Source organism: Excalfactoria chinensis, chromosome 7 (assembly GCF_039878825.1).
Source record: "Excalfactoria chinensis isolate bCotChi1 chromosome 7, bCotChi1.hap2, whole genome shotgun sequence".
Taxonomy (NCBI): domain Eukaryota; kingdom Metazoa; phylum Chordata; class Aves; order Galliformes; family Phasianidae; genus Excalfactoria; species Excalfactoria chinensis.
Window position 1 is genome coordinate 25,446,653 of NC_092831.1, and position 14,983 is coordinate 25,461,635.

General features: G+C 42.7%; 1 protein-coding gene across 1 annotated transcript in view; it reads left to right on the forward strand.

Annotated features, from left to right (window-relative positions):
• PLCL1 (phospholipase C like 1 (inactive)) overlaps positions 1-14,983 on the forward strand; it is a 171,730-nt gene that overhangs the window by 125,780 nt on the left and 30,967 nt on the right. The window contains exons 2-3 of the mRNA XM_072342157.1: positions 5,932-8,403; positions 10,522-10,725. Of these exons, the coding sequence (XP_072198258.1) occupies positions 5,932-8,403; positions 10,522-10,725 (2,676 nt within the window). The remainder of the gene's footprint in view (positions 1-5,931; positions 8,404-10,521; positions 10,726-14,983) is intronic.

Genomic DNA, 14,983 nt, shown 5'->3' on the forward strand with positions numbered 1-14,983 from the left:
TGTATTTGAAAAGGCCTTTTTAGTAGTGGAGAGAAGAGGAAAGCAGATAAGCTATTATAATTATATCCTCCATTGCATTTCTCCAGAGGGGACCATCCAGCATCTCAGCAAAGTTTGAGCTACTTTCTTTACTGCGTTTTCCTGCCCTCAGAGCACCCATTCTGCAGGGTGACATTTCTTCCCTTTTTGATGAGAAGCTCACGGTAAAGTTATTATCACCAGTCTTGGTGACAGTCCTTCCTTAACCTTTCCCAGCAGCTGGGTGATCCTGGGGAGCTCAAAGGAGCCTGCTGAAAATGTTGTTATTGTATTGTTTATTCCATTAGGTGTATATCTCAGTTTTTAAGAGTGGGTGTGTTAAACTTTAGATACAGTTCTTATTCCACATATGCTCAGATCCCTGAATTAGCAGGAATTTTGCTGTGATAAGACTTCTGCAGCGTTATCATCTGCTCTGTTAATCTGTTGAGCTATGTGTTTTGAGCTATTGGAGTCCAGAATAGGGCCACAAAAGTGATCAGAGGGCTGGTGCACCTCCACTATGAGGACAGGCTGAGAGCTGGGGAATCTTCAGCCGGAAGAAAAGGCTTTGAGAGGACCTTACAGCAGACTTCCAGCACCTGAAAGGAGCCCATGGGAAAGCCAGGGAGGGACTTTTTATAAGGGCAGGCAGCAACAGGATGAGCGGAAATGGTTTTAACTGGAAGAGGGTAGATTTAGACTAGTTATTAGGAAGAAATTCTGTGCTGTGAGGGTGATGAGACACTGGAATAGGCTGCCAGTGAGATTGTGGATGCCTCCTCCCTGGAAACATGCAAGGCCAGGCTGGATGGAGCTGTGAGCAACCTGGTCTACAGGGAGGTATCCCTGCCATTAGCAGGGGTTTGGAACCAGATGAATCTCAAAGGCCTTTTACAGCCCAAACCATTCTATGATTCCCAAGTGCAAGGCAGAATCCCTATGGCTGCCTCAAGATGTTGTCTGGTTGTTGAGTGCCTGTGCATTCCTGGCTATTTTGTGCTATCAGTTGCCAGCATGGATGAAATATTTAAGTATATAACCTTTTCTTTGCTGTTCTATGAATGTTTCAGTGGATGTCTGATACTTGCATCCTACAGGCCTTGCTAGGGGAGATTACAGGGAGTTCAGCACATTGGTTCGTTCTGACAGCAGAGGCTGTAATGAGAACAGATGAAATCCGTGAAATGGACTTTTCCTGGGTGCTCTGTGCTGATGGCCAGAATATGGCTGAGATTCACAAAAATAAACAAATAAATCTTTGAGTCCAAATAATAGATATGTTTCTGTAAAGAGCATTGCTACCTGTAGTAATAGCCTGCCAGTGCTGTGGGTTCATGCTTTGAGTTGCCTCGTGGGTGAGGTCCAGTTGCTGCCCTAACACCAACACTGACTTAGTGTTCTCTTTGCTCTGCTTTACTTGATTGAAGAAAAATTACACTATCACAGGTCAACCAGCTACAAGTTATTTGCAGTGGTGTTAGTGACTCGCTGAATTCTTTAACATAAGGATACATTTTTCCTGCTGCAGTTTTTGTACGCCTTTAAAATCTGGAGGGTTGGGATTCTCTCTGTGTATGACAAATACCTGGAAGCATCTTAAAAGATCAAAATGAGTATCCTTACTCAGTGGGATTCTTTTGATTTCCGTGTAGAGCTGGTTGATTTCTCCTGGAATAAAAATAAGATCAGGTAATCAGCTGGCCAATTAAGTGGATCATCTGGTGCTTCCAGAACAGATAGTTTTTAGGATGCACCATTTATCACAATGTATTTGTGAGGACAGGCTAAGCTGTCTGTTATTGATTTCTTAGTGCTAAGTTCACTTAAACGGCAAAGCTCAGAATTAAGCTTTTCTTTTGTTGTGGTGATATTCACTGGTGAAAATGTGAATTGCTTTTTGGGGAAATGGCTCTTAACTGCACTTAACGAGTTTAGCTCTCAACATCAATACTGAATTTAACAGCCTTTCACAGAAGCCCCGCAGCTCTTTAAAGGCTTTTGGTGTCTTCAGTTAGAGAAGCTTTTCTCCTTTCTTGTGCTCCTTAGAATCTTGGAATGCTGTTGATGTGTAAGAGGTCCTTCAGGTAATTTGATTTCAGATAAATTACGCTTTAAGTCCGTGTGCCGGGTTGCGATTTTACAGCCGTTATTAGTGTCCTGTTTCCTAACTTCAGACTCAACGATTTCTGTCCTGTACTTTTGCTAAAGGCAGTGGGATGAGGTGGAAAGTGTTTATACGTATATTTTTCTTTTTAAATCTCGCATATTTATTTCTGTTAGTTCTTTGATTTAAACAGCAGAAGGCTGAGTGGTCAGAGGTTAGGCTGGATAGGGTGGAGTTTTCCCACAACTGCTGATGGCTTACTGATCCCACTGTTTATGTATCCAGTCCCTGTGACGAGGATGATGTGTGCAGCAGAAGAGCTTCTACTATTTTAGGATTGGGGCTCTGCATCCCTCCTTCAGCAGTCTTTAGGAACGGTCATTTGCAATTTCAGGATGTAAGGCAGGCCGGCACTCAGATAATTCAGACTGGGGACAAGAGGCTGGAGAGATGCTCCACAGGAAAGGATGTGGGGTTGCTGGCTGATGGCAGGTGAATCAGAGTCCAGCAGTGTGCCCGGAGCCAAAAGGGCCAACTGAACCCTTGAGGGGCACCAGGCCCAGCACTGCCACCATGCAGAGGGAGGGTGCCACAGAGAAAGAACTATTAGAGAGCGTGCAAAAGGGGTCATAAAGGTGGGGAAGGGTGAAGCCGAAAGCAGGTTTGTTCAGCTGAATATGTTTATGAAGGTTTTATTTATTTGTTTTAAACCACAGGATGCCAGCTATTCTTAAACAATATGTAGCTTGTGCTTGCTATTTCACTAAGCTGTGTTAAATGAGTGTCATCTTTGAAGTGTATTTCATTTTCAAAATGCACCAGGAAAGAAAAAAGATGCATAGGACTGTGAAGCTAATGCCTGGACCTCTTTTTCTGGATGCAGTGCAAACCAATAAATGCTATTGAATTTAATTGCTTCTGGGTTTATTGGCAACTATTCTCAGCATATTTCGGGGGAAGGCACTCTATGGATTGAAGTTAAGCTTGCAGGTGTTATGGAGGCAAACAAGGAGTAACAAGCATCAAATGGAAAAGGAAATAATGCATTCCAACATGATCCAATGTTTCTCCTAATCTTATTCAGGATACCCTGTTTGTGTGTGGTTTTCTAAGAGCTGGCCTTTCTCTGAGCAGTAGGACAAGGAGGAACGGTTTTCAACTAATGGAGGAAAGGTTTAGAATAGATGTTGGGGGAAGTTCTTCACAGAAAGGGTGGTGAAGTGCTGGCACAAGCTGCCCAGAGAGGGTGTGGGTGCCCCATCACTAGAGATGTTCGAGACCAGATTGGATGGGGTCCTGGGCAACATGGTCTAGTATTTGATCTAGTGGTTGGCAGCACTGCCTGTGGCAGAGGGTTAGAACCTGGTGATCCTTGTGGTCCCTTCCAACCCAAGCCGTTCCACGTACCATCAAATCCTCTGTTGCTAACCAATACTGGGTACCTCAGAGGAAAAAATGCATGCTTTAGTCCTTCCTAAAATTCTCAATTGAGTGATAGTTTAACTGTGGGGTTACCTAAACCTAAATAAATTAGAGGTGGTGGTGGTGGGGGAAGCCCTCTTCTAGAATGTGAGGGGTAATGGACTGCATTTGTTTATGTTCATCAGCATGTACTGCTTGAATATTTTCATGGCTGTAGATGTGTATTTAGACATGTTGCATTAATGCAACCACAGAATGTTTTAGCAGAAGACCAATTTAAAAAGTAGCTGACCCAAGGCACTCAGCTCATTGACTTTTTACTTTCTCCCCTAATACCTATTCTTATAATAAGTTCTTCAATAAATGGCTAACGTGATTCTTCCTGTCAACAGAAGTCCCTTTAGCAGTTCAATGAGAAATCTTTAACCTAAGAAGTTTAGTGGTTTTGAGTTTATTCCCAGCAGATCCCGTGACTTTAAGTCCATTTGTATGTGTCCGGTGTTTTGGGAATATATTAGATGTTTTTGAATGGAGTGAGCGGATGACAACAGCAATTTTGTAGTACTGTTTCTGCTGACTAATGTGCTGGAACTGTCTATACAAAAATGCCAATTACAAGTGAAGGCATTCTCACCAAGACTTGTGGTCTGGATGGCAAAGCTATGCGAGATCCTGCTTGAGTACAGACAGTGAGGAGCAGCAAGAAGATAGCAATGGGAGAGGATGCACAGCATGACTAGTACTAGGGTGTTTAATTCAGGATTTGCAGGGCAGCATGAATTGAGGAAGGCTGAATGATACAGCAGATGTGTGGGAGCTGCAGGAAACCAGCTGATGGTGCAGTCCAAGGTGTAAAGGTTTGAGGAACTTACTGATTCTGTTATCTCAGACTGGGTCCCCAGGGCTGTTGGGAAGCTGGTGTGTGATGTGCTCCTCAGAACTGAGCCTGAGTGCAGTGGGGTGGAAGGCTGTGTGCCAGAACCCAGCAAGATTTCCTCACCTGAGATCCAGGCAGGCAGCAGAAGTCCCTTCAGTGGCAGAAGGCAGAGAGCTGGAGTAGTATCTCTGGGAAATGGAAGGGAAAGCAGTTGTGAGAAGTTTATGACTATATGAATTACAGCCTTGAACAGTGTTTTAAAAATGATGTTTTGTAGTTGGTGGATTGTTTGAATACTAGCGGATTAGATGGAATTCATGCAGAGAAAAAGAATGATTCGCAGTTTGTAATTATTGTGAAATGTTTTGAATTGATAATATGTGGGCAAAGACTTCAATTTAGTTGCTGAGCTAAAATTGCAAAAAGCTTTGCAGGCAGCTGGGTTTACATCCAGCAGTTAAGTAGGTAGTTGATATTGTAATGACAGTCACGTGTGCCTAAGTGTCTTCTCAAAAGGAGCTAGAAAATATGTCCTAAAGAAAAGGTTTGGGATTTCTTGCTTGGTTGTCCTTCATTTTCCCATGATATTTTGCAGTCTTGGTATTCAGGAAGTTCCAAAATAATTGCTTTCTAAAACACTCATGGAAATGAGTGAGTGTGAGGAAGGTTGTGGCTGAGCAGTGGGGTTAATGGGGTTGTCACACAATCATCCATGAAAGCCACATTGCTGGCTGTGCAGAGGTGGTCTTCTCTGCCTGGTGAGAGCATCCCTTGGCAAATGATACTAAAACATACAAATAAGAAAGCCCAGATTGTCCTGAGTGTGTATCTCAAGGGGCTGACTCAAGTTTGTTTGGATTTGTTGTCATTTTACATGAGGTATCTAAGATGACAGAAAAGAGGCAGAGGCATTTCAGGAACTCTCATGCTGAGCGCCAAGCGTTCAAGTGTGCCCCACAGGCCTGGCGGTCTGTCACAGACTCTCCTCCCAGCCTTGCTCTGTTGACTTCTTCCCCTTCTCCTCCTATGCACTCTGAGACTCTTTTCTAATGCCTTTTTATCCCAAAGTTTCCCTTCTACATCTTTTAAATCCTGTTTGTAAATGAAGTTCCACCCAACTTTTAAGCAAATCTTAATCAGGTGCTGGAGCTTTGCACGAAGCCCTCTCCCTATATCTCCTTTGAAGACATGACACAACTGAATGCTGTCTCCTCATACCTCTAGCAAGCTGCTGAGGTCTGGTGAAGAGTTTAATAGCTGCAAACATCACTCATGGATAGTTAGTGTCTGAAATGTGGCCATCAGTCAAGTCACTCTATGATTGTTTTATAGCTCAGCAGGGAACTGAATGGTGGGAAGGGATAATATGTTGTGTTTCGAGGTTCAGGAGAACATGAATTATCTTTACATAAACATATCTTCTCTATTATTTATATACTTGTGGAATAGCCAAAGAAAACTTAATCATTCTTTTTTTTTCTCTCTCTTTAAACACAATTATTCACAGGATCCTTCAAACCAGAAATGTGGAAGAAAGAAAACAGTGTCCTTCAGCAGCATGCCATCAGAGAAGAAAATAAGCAGCGCTAGTGACTGTATCAGCTTTATGCAGGCTGGCTGTGAACTGAAGAAAGTTCGTCCAAATTCCCGGATTTATAACCGTTTTTTTACTTTGGATCCTGACCTGCAGGCTCTTCGTTGGGAGCCTTCCAAAAAGGACCTTGAGAAAGCCAAGCTCGATATTTCTGCTATAAAAGAAATCAGACTAGGGAAGAACACAGAAACATTCAGGAATAATGGACTTGCAGACCAGATTTCTGAGGACTGTGCACTGTCGGTAATTCATGGTGAGAACTACGAGTCCCTCGACCTGGTTGCCAATTCAGCTGACGTGGCCAATATTTGGGTATCAGGATTAAGGTACTTGGTTTCTCGTAGCAAACAACCCCTGGATTTGATGGAAAGCAGCCATAATACCCCACGGTTTGCCTGGCTGAAAACTGTCTTTGAAGCAGCAGACGTCGACGGTAACGGCATAATGTTAGAAGATACATCTGTGGAACTAATAAAGAAGCTTAACCCCACCTTAAAGGAATCAAAAATTAGATTAAAATTCAAGGAAATCCAGAAGAGCAAAGAGAAACTGACAACACGAGTAACAGAAGAGGAATTTTGTGAAGCATTCTGCGAACTTTGCACAAGACCTGAAGTTTATTTCTTACTTGTGCAGATATCTAAAAACAAAGAGTATCTAGATGCCAATGACCTCATGCTGTTTTTAGAGGCTGAGCAAGGAGTGACCCACATAACAGAAGAAATGTGTCTAGATATTATACGCAGATATGAACTTTCTCAAGAAGGACGTTTGAAAGGTTTTCTTGCAATTGATGGATTTACTCAATACTTGCTGTCCCCAGAATGTGATATTTTTGATCCCGAGCACAAAAAGATTGTCCAAGACATGACACAGCCCTTGTCACATTACTACATCAATGCATCCCACAATACATATCTAATTGAAGACCAACTCAGAGGGCCGGCTGATATCAATGGTTACATCAGAGCTTTAAAAATGAGTTGCCGGAGTATTGAACTAGATGTCTGTGATGGCCCAGATAATGAGCCCATTATTTGTAACCGTAACAACATGACATCGCCACTTTCATTTCAAAATGTTATTGAGGTGATAAACAAATTGGCTTTCTTTGCATCAGAATACCCCCTTATTCTCTGCTTAGGGAACCACTGCTCCGTGCAACAGCAGAAGGTTGTAGTACAACACATGAAAAGGATCTTTGGAAACCAACTCTACACGGAGACACCTTTAACTTCAGAAGCCTACCTCCCATCACCTGAGAAACTGAAAAGGAAGATCATCGTAAAGGGCAAGAAGCTACCCTGCGACCAGGATATACTAGAAGGGGAAGTCACAGATGAAGATGAAGAGGCTGAAATATCCCGGAGACTTTCAGAAGACTTCTCAAGGGAACCAAAGCTGATCTGGCTCTGCAAGGAGTTGTCTGACTTGGTGTCCCTATGCAAATCTGTCCAATACAAAGACTTTGAGACATCCATGAAAGCTCAAAATTATTGGGAAATCTGCTCCTTTAGTGAAGCAGAAGCCAGTCGAATTGCAAACGAATTCCCTGAAGATTTTGTCAACTACAACAAAAAGTTTCTTTCCAGGGTGTACCCGAGTGCTATGAGGATAGACTCCAGTAACTTGAATCCTCAAGATTTTTGGAATTGTGGTTGTCAGATAGTGGCAATGAACTATCAGACTCCAGGGCCCATGATGGACCTGCATACTGGCTGGTTTCTACAGAATGGTGGATGCGGGTATGTTCTCAGGCCTTCAGTAATGCGTGAGGAAGTGTCTTATTTCAGTGCAAATACAAAGGGCATTGTGCCGGGGGTTTCTCCCCAAGTTCTACATGTTAAAATAATCAGTGGACAGAACTTTCCAAAGCCCAAAGGTGCGTGTGCAAAGGGGGATGTTATAGATCCTTACGTTTGTATAGAAATTCATGGGATTCCTGCGGATTGCACAGAACAAAGAACTAAAACTGTTCAGCAAAACAGTGATAATCCAATTTTTGATGAGAGCTTTGAGTTCCAGATCAATCTACCAGAGTTGGCCATGATCCGTTTTGTTGTTTTGGATGATGACTACATTGGGGATGAGTTCATAGGTCAGTATACCATCCCACTGGAGTGCCTGCAGCCTGGATACCGGCACATACCGCTGCGGTCTTTCGTTGGTGATATCATGGAGCACGTTACGCTGTTTGTTCATATTGCAATAACCAATCGGAGTGGAGGTGGAAAGGCCCAAAAGCGCAGCCTCTCAGTGAGGATAGGAAAGAAAGCGAGGGAGTACACCATGCTGAGGAACACGGGGCTCAAAACTATCGACGACATCTTTAAGTTGGCTGTGCATCCACTACGAGAGGCCACCGACATGAGAGAGAACATGCAGGTATGGCTGTTGTCTGCATTGGTGTATACTGAACGTGGCAGCAGAGGTCCTGATGAGAGCCCTGCCAGTAGGGAAAGCTTGCTGAAACTGGAGAAGTGTCAGGCCCACAGCCATCTCAGCTTTTAAATGGGCTTCATAAAGGCTGACAGTTACAGGTGTTACCTAACAAGCAGATATGTGGCTAGGCAAAAAAAAAAAATGTTTAAAAATCAATATATCCTCTCTGAACACACACTTTACTGACTATGTTTATCTGGAAAAGGAAACCGGAAGGTACTTTTACATCCTCAAATCATAAAAACTTCATTTCTTTGCATTTCTTGCTGGAAAATGTCAGCAAGCTTTTATTTTGCTAACTCAGTGAGGGCTATGCTATTTTATTTTCTTTTGGTCTGAGTGTGAGAAACAGTCAGTAGATGTGTCATTATTGTCTACACCACAGAAACCCATCATGCTAAGAACAGCTCGTTGCCCTGAGCGCCTGTTGCCACTGTTCAGCCAAGGGCTGCGAATGTTTAATGTACACAGCTGACGGCTGCTTGGGTTATAATTTCTGCCTTGCTAAATAGCTGTATTGCCTTGCCTGGCTGAGTGCCTGCCCAGACAATGGTGATGCACCATGGCTCAGATGCTCTCCTGGCGCCTTGTCTGCTTGCCTGAGCTGCTCTAAGAGCAGCCAGAGCTCACTGTGCATAAGTGCCTGGGTTATACTGTTGTGGGCAGCAAGAGGTGATGCCACAGCAAGGCCAGGCCAACTTGGTGCTGTCTTCTGCTGTGCTGGGCAGGTTTGGTAAGTGTGAGCTCAGCTCAGAGGTCCATGCACTGCCTAGAAACAAAACTGAGGAGCAATTAAACAAAGAGTTTCCTTTAATGAAAAGCTGAAATCAGCCACAACTGACTATCTCCTTGGTAAAGGCACATAAACAATTCATTTTTCTGTCTTGAAAACAGGAGAAAAATGCATATCGCTTTGTTGACCCCACTCTTCTGGATGGAGTCTAAAGCAAATTAAATGTTGGCAGCTAGAAAAGTTTACAAAATGACATAAGTTTTAAATTACTCCCAGAGGAATAGTCTAAGCATATTTTTAAGAATGGGAAACTCTTCCCAGCCTTCCCTTTCCTGCAAGCCTTGAAAGTAACTAGTTTGAGCTGCTGACTCCACCTTCTGTCTAGGTCAGGATTATGTACATGCACTATAATGAAAGAAAATGTTCTTTGACTTAACTCAGAAATAGCATTAATCTGCCTGCCAAACAAAATTTCAGTACCAGATCTTGTTCTTGGGAACGCTCTGTGAAGTTGTAGTCATTAGATTCAACTCCATGCTAATGTATTTGATTAATGAGGGACTTCTCTGTTAATTAGTTGGTCATTTGACTTTTTTCACGAGGACATTGTGGGGTGAGTTATGAGTTGTTATATTATTCTGTCACTTAGATTTTTTTGGTGTCGTGGTCACAGATTGTATGACTTGAGAAGCTAAATTATTGAGGGTGAGTCAGCCATACATCCACTGACTTGATAAATAAATAAGTTCTCATATGCTAGTTGGGTTTGACCTGCATATCCAGTATTGATTTTCTTACATGTGACCTATGAAGGAGAAAGAGTGTTTGTGTTTCTTTATGATGTGGTAATGCAGGGCTGAAAACAAAGTATGTTTTTCCTGCCTGCCTTTCCCATGGGAAATATGAGGTCTGTCGAATTTGTTCTTGCTGGAGGATGATAGTGACAGGAGAGTGAGGCGATTACAGCATCAAAAGCAATCGGACTCCAAAGAGTTGAGAAAAGAAATAGTATTTTAGGCTGGTGGCTTGATAAACTTGTGACCAAAACTTGTCCCCACGGGGGCTAGATTTGCAATGCAGAGTAGCTGCAAAACTACCCACTGGGATAGCCCTGGCAATGTTGTGTTGTTGACATCTTGAGTATGAAAGCAAAACTCTTAAAATTCTCCAAATGGTAACGTGACCCTTCCAAGCTTGAAGGTGTGCTTGTGCCTGTATGTGGACACCTGGTGGAGAGGGAAGCCCCGAAGCAATGACTGTATGCTGGCAGGTGGGGAACTGATGGCTAGTGCGGATTTATGCAAAACTATTTCTTTTTCTTCCTCCAGAATGCCATGGTGTCCGTTAAAGAGCTGTGTGGGCTGCCACCCATCGCAAGCCTGAAGCAGTGCATCCTGACCCTGTCCTCAAGGCTTGTAAGCAGTGAGAATGCACCCTCTGTTACCCTCTGTATGAAAGATGGATTTCCTTACCTAGAGCCTCTGGGGACCATGCCCGATGTGCAGAAAAAGGTTCTGGCTGCGTATGACCTGGTAGGTGCTTCCCAATGCTACCTGTGTCTTTAGTGGCAGGCTTCTAGCTGGCTTTCTTCTGCCTGGAAGTTTCTGTTAAATGAATGGAGCTCTTCAGGCAGTTTAAACTATGCAAAATGGTCCTTCTATCATCCAAATCACAACACTGGGCTTTTTGTTGTTGTTCCTTTTTTCTTTTAAACATGGCTGTGACTAGCACATGTTGGCACTTAAGGAGCGACTTTGTTTATAAAAACAGCAGCAGTTCAGCATGTACCAGTGGCTATTTGTCATTGCCCTTGAGAAGGGGCAAGATTTGTGTTTCCTTTTGCTTCTTTCCCCTCAGCAGAGAGCAAGGCCATCAAAACAGGGTGACAAAGCTGAGCTGTCCTCTCCCTGTGCCTTTCTGCAGCACTGTACGTAGTGCCTGTGTCCCTGCTAAAACCAAATAAGTGTCTTTGTTTGAGAAGATGCAAAAGAAATGTTTTAAAATGCCTACTCTTTCACACGGGGAAGGAGAAGGTGGTGTGGTACAGAAGTGCTTGCAAAATGTCAAGAGACAAGCTACAATAATTTGATGTAAATGCTGCTGCTCAGCCTCATGTTCTGAGCACGTATATCACAACTGTTTGTGGACAAGGAACGGCTGTGTGTGACTTGTAGCAGGAGTAGTTGCTCTTATATCATACCTCTCACATTATTAGACAGCCTTGTATCTTCCCATCCTTAGTAGCCGATCCGTATCAAATGGTAGAAAACTGCATAGTTTTGTGAAATGTGACTTAAATATCACGCTGTGGCAATTAGACTACATCACAATGCATTTACAGTGCACAGCAATTATTTCCACTGCTTATGTACGTAAGGAGTAAAACAGCAAGTAACTTGGGAGGCATCAGATTGCTTCCAGAGACCCTGAAGTGTTATAAAATTGATTGCGTCTTTGACCAGCTATTCACTGTGCCAAATGCCCTCCTTCTTTCTGTCTCAAATTTTGCTGTTTTAACACACTTTTAAGGAGAAAGTCAGGTTGCAGGGAAAGGGGAGAGACTAAATGTGATTAAAAGATATGCTATAAATAGTCCAAAAAAACCCCAGCAACTTTGGGTTCCTTCCAAAGTGGTTTCTATTATTTGAAGGTAATGCGTTTGTGGTAATAAACTACCAGCTGTATCAATATTAGAATGAGAACTTGGATGTCCAGTCACCTGCTGTATTTAGGATGGAGTCATTACACAGTGTGATGCTTGGCTGAAAGAGCAAATACCACAAAATAAGGATTTCTTTCTATATTTGGAGGCCTGCTTATGGAGTTTCACAAAATGAATGTGTCACCTCTTATCTTTATAGTTATCTACTGGAGGGTACACACGAGACATATCAAGGTCTCCATGTGCTTTAGAAATAGTTTTCTTCTGTTTTAAGTAGGTGAAAGCCCTCTTTCAGATGCAGATAAAAAAACTCTTTAATAACTATTTTTAAATCATGTTTACTTTCACATTTGTCTCTGATGGAGAAAAAAAAAAATCTACTATTGAGATACTGTTGAGGGCTTTAAAATCAGAGTGAAGAGAGAGGATTCTTCCATGTTAGCTGATTTTGAGCTGCAGTTCTGGTTAATGAGAACATGGTTTAAAGTACTTTCATTCATGTTGTCTGGCTAGCTGGATGTCTTACGTTGCTGAGCTTATTTGCTTCTGAAAAAGCAAAAGCTAGATTTTATGAACATGTTTGCTTTACTTTGGTTATTTTGTTCTTGAAGCAGTGTCAGCAGCTGAAGGTGGAAATCTATTTTGTCTTTTCTGTATTTAGAACATGAAGTCTCTGATAATTGAAAACACAGTGAGTGTGTGGTGGAGGGTTTTGTAGATTTAGCACTGAGAAAGGATTCTTGCTGTGGTGTTTGTAGTGACTTGTTATAACCGAGAGCGTCCTTCTCTTTAGCAAGGAACTGGTAATTATTAAGCTTTTCCTGGTCAATTTGTGTGACAGGTTGAGCCAGTTAGCCAGCTTGTGATTCAGCAGGCTCAGCAAGCATCAGATAGAGCGTGTCGGGGGTGTTAGGGAAGATACAGAAGGAGTAAGGAGGAAGTTAACAGGAAGGGGTGATTTTTCTCTGTGCTTTTGTTCTCCAGGGAGAAACACTTCTTAGCAGTGTGAATGTGCACAAGGAGATGTTGATGGAAAGCAAAATAAAGCCTTTTAGGTACGATTAAGAAAACTCACAAACCAAACAGATAGACTGAAGTTTCAAGTTGTTGATGAGCAAAGCTCCATGGAACTGAATCGACTGGAAAGATTACTTGCTGCATGTCTTAAATTCCCCAGAAATGTCTGTTGGACTCAAAGTGGGTTTTGAGTGAGTAGGCCTGAGAGCAATTTCAAGTGCGTACCATGAAACTACTGGTGTTGGCCTCTCTTGTATGAAGGGATGTACTTCTCTTAGTTCCTGTTATGGCAGAAGGGAGAAAAGTTTGACCCTAAGCTTTGTGGTGGAAAGCTGTCAAACGTGGTGGAAAGCTGTCAATTGTGGTTCTGCCTTGTGCGCCAAGGTCCAGAGCACAGGTAGCCTGGGTGTTGGGCAGCCGTTCCTCAGATAGTGTCACATATTTCACAGTCTTTAAAAAGCCTGCTCTGAAAGTGATCTCTGCTAAAAAACAATCCTATTGTGCTTTATTTATTCCCTATACCAGAAATTGTCAACGATCACATCTTCTTTTTTATTTCCCCCCAGAGGAAAAATAAACCCTGCCAGTGTGTTTAATGGGGAATGGGCAGTGCTGACAGCCAGGGCAAATGGAAGTACAAATACTTTGAGACCTTCCACAGCCCTCCTGGAAACAAATAACTGTTTATTCCTTTGTATTTAGCCTTTGTCAGAGCAGGCAGATAGACAAAGACCAGTTTGTTTGTGTTTTCCTGGGTAATTAGTTCTACCATTGTGTTCAGCTTTGAGACAGGCTCTGTTAGAATAAACTTTAATGTGCTTTGTCAAGGATCCCGAGTGATTTTTCTTACAGTTGCATTGGAGCAATATTATGGAACTCTACTACTGTTGGGTCTTGTGGAGGAAGGGTCTTGATAGCTTCAGTGGTAGGGGAGTTTGTGCAGAGTACAGAGAATGGGACCACTTGAAAATAAGGTAGAACATGGGCAATGCAGAGAAGACATTCTTGAAGTACACTACCAGAAACACAGCTGAGAACAGGTTTATTTCAGCTTACATTCAGTTTTGGTTACTATTATACATAGTGTAGCATATGATGTCAGGGAAAGGTTCTGTCCCAGAGGGCGGTGAGCATGGAACGGGCTGCCCAGGGCAGTGGGCACAGCCCTGAGCTGCTGGAGATCAAGGAGCACTTGGACAGTGCTCTCAGAAGGAGGTTTTGACATTTGGATGGTGCTGTGCATTTCCATAGGTTGGACTCAATGGTCCTCATAGGTTCCTTCCAATTCAAGAGGTTGTGTGAACAGAGGATAGCAGGGCATGCCATTTGCAGAGCCATTCCTCTGACCTTGCCTGTCCCTCTACCTGTGGGCTCCCCATCATGGGTAGTTGGGCACTACAAGGAGCTCACTCAGGGGAGGCAGCGTGTGCGCTGCACCTTGCAGTCTGCCAAACTGGTGCTGGTGTTCAGCGGTCACAAGTAAGGGGGAGAGGGAGGGAGAAAAACAAAGCAAGAAAAGGAGATACTCCATGTGAGGAATGGGGATGGGACCCAGCTGGGCGTGACAGATGGTTGAATTATTCATTGCAAACAGTTATCCTGTGAAGTTAGATTATTATTATTATTATTATTTGGTGAATTTGTTGTTTGTTTTTTTTTTTTTTTTGTAAACAGTTTGTGGTTTCTCTGCACAGTAGATTTGTTTGCTGATGCAAGCATGTATGAACTCAGGATCGCTCTTGCAGTTTGCTTTACAGTTATTGGTTCAGCCTTATTTTTCCTCTGAGATGAAATGATTAAATCATTTGGAAATCAGAAATAACACGCACTTGGTAGTTCATTTTCTTTACCCAATCATCTGGCTCTTGTGCAAGTCTTATTTCTTCAGGGAAAAATAAAAGAAGCTCCCCAAGTGTTTTTGTACTCTGTTTTTGAATGACAGTTGCACAAAGGATGTATAGGTGATGTTTTTGTTATATATACACCCGTGTTCACTCGAACTTTTTGCTCTGTACTCAGAACTCTTTCTGGGAACTGATTGTGATTGTTTTGTAACAGATAGGTGAGGAAGGGTGGCGTGTCTGTTGGTATGGTTGAGAGAAGGCAAGTTG